The 9692-nt window shown below is 52.6% G+C and overlaps 1 protein-coding gene across 1 annotated transcript in view; it reads right to left on the reverse strand.

Annotated features, from left to right (window-relative positions):
• Positions 1-9434, reverse strand: part of COTL1 (coactosin like F-actin binding protein 1) — a 45541-nt gene extending 36107 nt beyond the window's left edge. The window contains exons 1-2 of the mRNA XM_007122804.4: positions 9189-9434; positions 8844-8926 (exon numbers count right to left, since the gene is read on the reverse strand). Of these exons, the coding sequence (XP_007122866.1) occupies positions 8844-8926; positions 9189-9265 (160 nt within the window). The 5' untranslated portion in view covers positions 9266-9434. The remainder of the gene's footprint in view (positions 1-8843; positions 8927-9188) is intronic.
• Between the last annotated feature and the right edge of the window lie 258 nt (positions 9435-9692).

Consider the following 9692-nt stretch of genomic DNA (forward strand, 5'->3'; position numbering starts at 1 on the left):
ACTACTGAGCCCGCGCGCCTAGAGCCCGTGCTCCGCAACAAGAGAAGCCACCACAATGAGAAGCCCGCGCACCTCAACGAAGAGTAGCCCCCGCTTGCTGAAACAAGAGAAAGCCCATGGCAGCAACGAAGACCCAATGCAGCCAAAAATAAATAAATAAAATAAATAAATTTATTTTAAAAAAGACAAAGAAACGGCCACTACATTTGGCCACCAGAAGGTGACAGAGGACCTGTGCACAGGGTGCCAAGCTCTGGTTATGGGGGAGATGCCAGGATGTAACGAGGTGAAAAAAGGATGGGAGATGAGGACATAGATATAACATCTATACGATCCACAAGCAATACTTTCAAAAAGTTTGCATTAACGTCTAAAGATTTCCAAGGAGCAGAAACTCTGTTCATTTCAACTAATTGAACACTTTTGCTAAACCACAGACACCCTACTTACCAGGAAAAGGGACATCTAGCAACCTTCTCCATGGGAGATGGGGCCACAAACTCCAAAGCAAGCACAAATATCACCCAGAAGAGCTGTCACAAAGCCCACGCATCTCATGACACAAAGAAGCCATACAATACAGCTCAGGACCTCCCAGCAATAGATGTGTGGGCCAAGAAGGCAGTGGGAGAGTGAATTTTGCAGAAAACTGTGAGGTAATGTCTCAATAGTCCTCCAGGTGCCACTTAAGACTCATCACCCAACATTGTTTCTGGAGCAACAGAAACGATGTTTCAATCAATGTCTGTTGAATGCTGAGGAACAGACTATTTAGCACTTTACAATGTCCAAAGCACTGTCACAGATTTACAGCTTCCTTTTTTTTTTTTCTTTTTTTTTGCGGTACGCGGGCCTCTCACTGCTGTGGCCTCTCCCGTTGCGGAGCACAGGCTCCGGACGCGCAGGCTCAGCGGCCGTGGCTCACGGGCCCAGCCGCTCCGCGGTATGTGGGGTCCTCCCGGACCGGGGCACGAACCCGTGTCCCCTGCCTCGGCAGGTGGACTCTCAACCACTGCGCCACCAGGGAAGCCCTACAGCTTCCTTTTGACCTCATGTTGCCTTAGACTCACTAGACAATTTCTCTTCATCCCTTCTCACTCCAATTTCTATATGTGAGTGAAGCTAGGGGGGAAAACCCACATGTAGAAGAGCAAAATACATAGACCGCCACTTGTACGTGTGTTGTACAGCTGCACAGGCAGAGGCCATGGACAGCAAGTGTATTTGTCTCTTTCCCGTCCCTCTTGCAGTAATAGCAAAGATTCTCTCGTTGACTAAACTCTAACCAGGCTCTTCTGAGCTCTTTTTCAACTAGGTCTCAACTTCTGCACTTCTGTGTTCGTCCCTGCCTTTTCTGATTTTAACAAGGATCCTGCCAAGTCAGCTGAGCCAGAATCCCCATCCTCCATATCTGATCACCCTCGATATCTAATTGGGCTCCTCAGCCCCACCCTCCCCTGGTGATGTCTGATCACTGGCCTGCCCTCAGCAAGTATCCCGTGAGGCCAGTTCAGCCAGAATCCCCCCTCACCCCTGACCCTTCCTCTTGGTAACTTTGTATCCACGGATCCCCACCTTTGCTCCTTGACTATAAATTCCCACTTTTTCTTGCTGTATTCAGAGTTGGACCTGACCTCTCTCCCCTGTAGTGGTCCCTCCACCTACCCCAACAGTCCCCTGAACAAAGTCTGCCTTACTGTTCTTTAACAGTAAGAGTTAGAATGAATGGGTCTTTTCTTTAACGATAAAGACAGCCCCGTTTTCCTTAGGAACCATCCCACTGCTACACTCAGTCCCTGGCAGGGCTGATCCCATCCCAGAGGGGCATTACCTATACCTAAGCTAATGCATTTTGCCACTCTTCCTGGGAGCAGAGCAGACTACAGAAGGGGGCTGTGACAGAGAAGGAGAATGCATGGTCAAGAAGGGCCTCTTTCTTAAATATCTATGCCAAGGGGTCGGGCAGCCTCCCCTAACATACCTCCCATGATGGGGGTCTTACTACCCGCAGTGACAGCCCATTCTAACTTGAGGCCAGTTCTTCTTCAGGCAAACCCAAAATCTGTCCCTGAAATTTCTACTGTTTGGTGCTCTACCACATAGGGTTGGGATGAGGGTAGGAACCCTGAAGAAGTCCACACCTTCCACAGGACAGCTCCTCAAACATCTGAAGACAACACTCCTGTCCCCCTGAGGTGTCTCTCCAAGTGAAATATGCCCCATTTCCTCAGTCAGTTCTCACATGAGAGGTTTTGAATTCCTTGCCCAACCTGGATTCTCCTCTCTTAGCCTGTCCCAGCCATCTACCCTGGGTGCTATGACCAGGACTCTTTTAGAGGGAAATGAGAAAGAACCCACTCAAGCTGCCTTAAGGAAAAAAAAAAAAATTAATCGGCTCATGAAAGCAAACAGCCAGGAGAGAGCTTCAGGCATGGCTGGATCCAGGAGTTTAAGCCATGTCATCTGTTCTCCATCCTCCATCTTTGGCTCTATACCTGAGTTCTCAGGTTCCCTCTCCAAATGGTTGATGGGTGCTGCAAGCCCCAAGCCTTCAACGTGCTTACAGGTCTTAATCCCAGAGAAAGATAAAGGGACCCAAAGTCTAAGGGATGGAGCTGATTGGTTTGACTTGAGTCACCTGGGCCCAACCCTGAACCAATCAGTTAACAGACTTGTTAACAGTTAATGGCTTACTCTGATTGGCCAGATCTGGGTCATGTGCCCTCTCAGTGGGGAGAGGCAGAGTCAGCCCCACTGGAACTACATTGGCTGAGCAGGATTATTATAAAATGACAGGAAGAAGTTCCTCCAAAGGATGGGATGCTGGACAGACAATAACATGCAACCCCACATCTCTCTGGGAGTGATGTTTGAACTGAACACTCCAGACTCACCAGAGCATCATGGGAATATCATCTGCACCCAGACCGACCACCTTCCAAAGTGCTACACTAACGGTAACCACATTTATTGAGCAGCCACTCTATACCACGCATTGTCCTACAAGCTTTATGTGTATCATGTCAATTTACCCTCACAACAACCCTGTACACCATGTGTAATTGCTATCCCCATCTTACAGAAGAGGAAACAGAGAATCTGGGAGACTTGACCAAGGTCACACAGCGCAGCAAGGCTACAAGTCAAGGAAGGACACCCTGGCTCCAACATCCATGCTCGTAACTGTAACTGATCAGCTCTAAAATCTGCACCAACAGAAAACTGGACTCATTCCCAGGCGGCTGGATTCTTTCTAAAATAAAACTGCTTGCAACAGAGTATTCTGGGGTCCATCAATAAAAGACCTATTAAACAATGCTACATTTATATGAGAGAGCATTCTGGAGCCACTTTAAAGGCTGAGCGATGACAATAAAACATCAGCTCCGTGAGGACAGGGGCTTTCTCTACTTCTATATTTATCCTCAGCGCCTAGAACAGTACCCTACAGAGTAGCCGCTCGTATACATTGGAGGAAAGGAAAGAGGGAATGAAAGAACGAATGAACAAATTTCTGAGCGTTAAACTATATCTGAACTGTGTCTGGCTTTTACTCTCTTCTTTCTGCTTAGTCTTGCTTTCTGAGTATCCTGCAAAGGACGTGTATTACTTGTAAGGTACAGAAACAAGACATGATTTCATAGACAGCCCGAGCCATTGCCCCAACACACACGCATGATCTGTAAGCCCTTATGCTGAGATCAGAGAGATCACGTGACCAGTCAACCTGCCAAACAGCTCCTTTCTCCCTTGCCAGCTGAGCCCTGGCTCCTCCCCACTCCCCGGGGCTCTGTTGGGGCAACCAAAGACCCTCCAGCACAGCTCGGTACCCATTCCCTCCCCATCATCTCTTCCCCCTCCCATCTCTCCGGTGCTCTCAGACCACACACGTTACTTCCACAACGATTAAATCCACCAATGAGGTGACAATCACAGTGATTACCATTTATGGAGCACTTACTGCATCCTTGGCACCATGGACCTGCTTCCTTAATCCTCCTAATGACCACATTATAGCAAAAGAATAAGCAGATGAATTCACCTGCTCCAGATCACATGACTGGCAAGTATTTGAACCCAGGCCGTTTGAAGCAGCCCAGCCCTTTAAACACTGTGCTAACCACCTGTTACCATGTACCGAGCACCTACTGCCTGCAGGCCCAGGCTAAAGGTCTCATGCATGCCCACACGGGAGCTACTGCGAGCCAGCCTGGGGTTGAGCGCCTCTCATGGGCAAACCCAGAGCTGAGTGCCTACTGTGTGCTGAGCTGGGGCATGCTCTGAAAGCTTCAGAGCAGAAAGCACACCGTCGTCCTAAGTGCTACGAGAATAAAAATAATGCCAAAAAAAGTACCAGCAACAACAGCATCAGGGAGGTGCTGGGCTCTCCTTTTAACTTTTCTTTTTTTTCTTTTTTTTTTTTTTGCGGTACACGGGCCTCTCACTGTCGTGGCCTCTCCCGCTGCGGAGCACAGGCTCCGGACACGCAGGCTTAGCAGCCATGGCTCACGGGCCCAGCCGCTCCGCGGCATGTGGGATCTTCCCGGACCGGGGCACGAACCCGTGTCCCCCATCGGCAGGCGGACTCTCAACCACTGCGCCGCCAGGGAAGCCCTGGGCTCTCCTTTTAGACATACTATTTCAGTTACCCGTCTCAGTCACCATCAGAGGCAGGCACCGTCAGGACCCACATTTTACAGAGCAGAAAACTGTGGCACAGAGAAAGGGATGTCCTTGCCCAAAGCCACACAGCAAGGTGCAGAGTTGGGATGTGAATCTAGAGCTTTTCTGATTCCCAAGCGTTCTGGCTGTTGAAATACAGAAGGGATTGCACTAGACTGGTTTGCTGGCTCAATCCCAGATGGACAGATACAGGGGAGAGGAATTCTGCCCGGAGGGAAACTCCAAAATCACTGGCCTGCAGGCTGGGAGTATTACACAGGGTCAGGCCGCAGGTGCACAAAGAAGGGTGCGGGGAGCTATTGGGCAGGAGATGTGGGTGGGACTGGAATGGCAAGCAGGCAGCCTGTAAATGCAATGGGCAGATGGGAAGCTATAGATGGTGAAAGAGCAGAGGAGAAACTTGATTAGAGCCCTTCTTTAGGAAGAGTTACTCCCAGTGGGGGGTTGGGGGGGGGTAGAATGGATGTAGGACAAGAAAGAACAAGGGCTGAGGGACTGTTGCAATAAGCACAGGCCATGGACCTGTTTTGGGTTTGCCCCTCTTCTGGAAGCAACATGCCCTCCCCTCCACTCTTCCCTTAGGAAACCCCCTCCCCCACCCTGTCTCCTGGTTTGGGTCGGCCTGCCCCTCCCCCTCTCCAGCGGTGGGCACTGATCCAGGTCTAGCCAACCAGAATGGCGGTGATTGGTTCACAGAGGGCACGTGAACCCAGCCAGGCCAAACAGCGTCTGTCAGTCTGGAGACTTCCATTGAAATCGGTGGCAAAGAGTCTGTCTATCCCCATCAGGATGGCTTTGCCCGCAGCCTGAAAGCTGGGATGGTTAGGGGGCATCTGTATCACCGCTCAGGAAGAACCTGCCCTCCTGCCCCCAAGAAGGGCAATAAAGGAGGAAGACAGGGCTAGAAGCAGGAGGAGGGGAGATTGAGTTTGGGCAGCCTTACCTGCAGCTAGTACTTGGCCTGGACTCTCCAACCGTGGAAGCTACACTGATTTTTTTTTTTTTTTTTTTTTTTTTGCTTAAGCTAACTGCACTGGGCTTCTCTCACTGCCCCTGACAGATCTCCCACCATTCCACACGGACTGAAGTTTGGGGCAAGAAGCAAGAGCGGAGGCGGTGATGGAGCACTTAGTGCAGAAGGAAGGGGGCCAGGTGAGTTCAGCGCCAGAAGAGCCAGTGCGGGGCACAGAGGGCTCCAAATCCTGCCGGCAGAAAGAAACAGGAGGACGAGGGCCCAGCGACTTTCCAGATCCATGACCTTCAGGAAGCAGCTCCTGCAGACAAGGACAGGCCAGCCTGGGGGCTGAGGAGAGGTGACAGGGAGAGGCTGGACATTCCATTCTGGAAAACCTGGGGGAAGGACAGGAGAAGGAAGACAGTAGCCAGAGGGCACAGGAGGGGTGAAGGAGGGTGTTTCAGACAGGGTGCCCAAGGAGGGGCTGTCAGGGAGGAGACAGAGCCCGGGTTGGGGGGGGGAGGGGAAACCCCCCACCCCCTCATCCCCACAGTGCAGATGCAGGGGAGACCAGGTGCTGTTTTCAGGCTCCCAGGTCCGCCGTGACCTTGTGAGAGGTTTGGGAATAGGAATGCTGGACCAGAGCGGGAGCCTGTCTGCAGAGCACGGGAGCCTATCTGCAGCGCACGGGAGCCTCAGGCCTGTCAGGACACCTGGCTGGGGATGAGGGCCACCAAGAAGCCTCCCTGCATCACACGAATAGGCAAATGTGTCTTTTGTAACCTGCAAACAACCCAAGCCCTGACCAGAACCTGCTGTATCACTGAAGAAGCCTCATGGCTTAGAAATGAGACCCTAAACCACTTCCTCAGCAAGAAGGGGCCAAGAGCACAGACCTCGGAGCCAGCCTGCCGGGGTTCAAACCCCAGCTCTGCCACGACCTTGCTGTGTGATCTCTGGCAAGTCACTTAACCTCTCTGGGTCTTGGTTTCCTCACCTATGGAAGGGAAGCAGGCTCAGTAACGGAGACAAGGCACATCCAGTGTAGTGACTTGCGTACAGAAAGTTACTACTCAGCGTTCTGAATCCTTGGTCACTGGGTTATGAGGACACGGCAGTGGGACGGAACCAGCTTTTCTAACACAAACGAGAGCAGACACGGCAACTCGCCTATACATTTGTCCAACAGATGGCTGGGGAAGGAAGGCGGACTTCCAGCCAAAGCATACGGAGCCTTCAGATCCCACAGCTCATTCCTAAGATCAACAAGCAGCAGGGAGAGCATTTTTAGTTCTCCCACTAGGCCCTCCCCACTCCCATTCCTGTCATTGGGGGAAGGGTCTGACTAGCAAACCACAAAGCTCCAGGGAGGGAGGAAGTGTTCTCTGACCACAGCCTCGCCGATGGCCAGGAGCATCTGTTCGGAACCTACTCACAGGATGCTCTTTCTTCCCGGGGTCACCTTCTCCTACTCGATGGAGAGAACAATAGCTTCAGAGGCAGGGGGCGGGGGGCGGGGAAGACCCCACTCTGATGGGGGGGTGGGGTGATGGATGGCCAGCAGGAGGAAACTGCTACCTTACTGTCCAGAGAGGAAAGAAGCCGGCCTATGAGAAAGCCTCAGAGCCAGCAAGGCAAAAAATACTGCTGAACCTCCCAGTTATACACCAAATGGGAGGAAAGCCAGGAGTCTGCACTTACTCCACTCGTAAAAGCAGTCATCGTGGTGGCGGAAGGATAGAGGTGCTTGAGAGACTGGGCTCCTCCGCCAGGATTGGAACCCAGGCCCCACCTGCTCTCCACAAGAGGCCCCGTGCACCTCATTAGACGTGAGTTGTGAAAGTACTTCACACGTCTGATATTTTAAACAATCCTTTCCAAAAGCAGTGAGTGAACGTCTAGAGGCAGCTCTTAGGAAGACGTTCTAGTTGAAAGAAGATTTAAAAAATAAACAAACCTCAGTACCACCCAGCCCATAGCAGACACTTTATAAATATTCTTTTAATTAGAGTAAACGGAAAATACCATTTGAATAAAGGAAAGGGGCCGACGCATGATCCTGGGCACGATGAGTAGTACTTTTTATTTATTTCTCAAATGACCATGTCGTTTGCACAGGCACTGACTCACCAATCCTCACAACCAGCCCTCTAAGATTACAGGTGAGGAAACCAAGGCCCGGAGAGGTTAAGTAACTTGCCCCAAACCACACAGCTAGAGGGTGGCCACGCAGGGATTCCAATCCACCTTGCTGACTGAGTCCCCACCCTAACCTCCAGGCTGCACTGCCTGTGTCTGAATATATCTGTTTCCAAGCTAGAGACCAGAGCCTGGAAAAGAGCCCATTCTCCCATCTCAGCTTTAAAAGGCCCTATTACCAATGATGCTGGGCCTTTTGCTTCTATGGGGTGGGGATGGGGGGTTGTGGTTCTACCTGCATGCGTTCTTTCCTCCTAATGGTTCAACACACCACAGGGAAGGGCACAAAGTTTACAAATCCTAAGGATTCTGCTTGAAAGATTTCTTTCATATGTACAAACCTGTTTAACAGCCTCGCAGATCGAAATACATTTCCAACTCCACCCGACCCTACACCACCTTCCGGGTACCCCTCCCGCCCCCCATCAGTGGCTATCTACCCGCAAATATGACCATTCTCCTGACTTTTCACACCGCAGATTAGCTTTGCCTTTTCTATCATTTCGTATAAATGGGATCCTACGGTGGGTAGTCTTTCATATCTGGTTCTATAGTCTACAAATAAAAACATTTCACCAGCACACGGACAATGAGTGTGGGGGGTGGGTGAAGCTGACAGTTTCTAGCTCCTGCAACAAGCACTAGGATTGTTTTTATTGGGGCTCACTGACCGGTGGAAGGGGAAAGCGGGGAGGGCTGGACCCAGGAGTTTGGAACAGCGGCAGTTGACGGTGGAAAACTAGCGACCCGCAGGAGGCAAAGGAGCTGCCGTGCCTGAAAAGGTTACCTTGGGAGAGAGGAAGCCAGGCGGCCGCCTCTGATCGCTCTGGATGCCCAGAGGGGAGAAGGCTTTGTGAGGCTTAAGAACGCTCAAATCTGGTTCCTACAGGGCCAGAGGCGCCCAGGGTGGCCACAGGCTCCGCCCAGTTTGGCCTCTGCCGCCCCTCCCTGGCACTGACAATATCCCAAGAGACGGGGAACTCCCCCAGAGGGCGCGTCTCCCTACCTGTGCACTGTTGGATGAAGTCCAGATATTCCGCTCCCTGCTCGCCGGGGACGATGGTGGAGCCGTCGTATTTAAAAGTCACCCTTTGGATTGGGAGAAGAGAAAAACACACACACACACATCAGCGTTGGTAGCTGCATGGTGCCGAGCTTCCAGCAGGACAATCTAAAAGATGCTCTGGCTAGGGAGAAGCCAGCGCTGGCTTTCCACGCCGTCCTGGGTTAAGGCTGCGGGAAGACAGCACGGGATGACCCTTCATCCGTCCGGTCTGGAAGACCGCTCAGTGCACCAGGCCCCTTGCGAGCTCGGGGAGCGGGGCTTGGAGAGCAAAGGAAAGTTCCTCACCAGATGACGGCCGAGCCGTCGTCGCGCACCAGGTTGTACGCCGTCCGGCAAGCCTCTTTGTCGATCTTGGTGGCCATCGCCGCGGTGCCGCAACGGGGATACTGTGCTCGCAGCGACAGATAAGCGCGCTCCGGGACGGCTGCAGGGATCGGAGCAGAGCGGGACGGGCGGGCAGCGGCGGCGACAGCTGCAGCGGCGAGGGAAAGCGAGCTCTCAGCTCCGAGCGCTGCTCTGGCTCCCAGGGCGCCGGGAGCGCGCGCCAGACCCAGGCCGCGCCGCCCCGCCCCCCTCCGGCCATTGGGCTCCCAGGACGCATCCCGCCCCGCCTCCTCTCGCTATTGGTCGTAGGGCGTCGGGGGCGGGGCGTCTTTACGTGACAGCGACCAATCCCAGCCCGAGTGAGTTGCGCAACTCTGCGGTGGGGGCTGGAGGAGGGGACTTTTTCCCCCCTCCTCCTCCTTCCTCCTCCTCCTCTTCTTCTCCCTACCCCCTCTTCTCCTCTAT

This window comes from Physeter macrocephalus, chromosome 17, assembly GCF_002837175.3.
Source record: "Physeter macrocephalus isolate SW-GA chromosome 17, ASM283717v5, whole genome shotgun sequence".
Classification (NCBI taxonomy): domain Eukaryota; kingdom Metazoa; phylum Chordata; class Mammalia; order Artiodactyla; family Physeteridae; genus Physeter; species Physeter macrocephalus.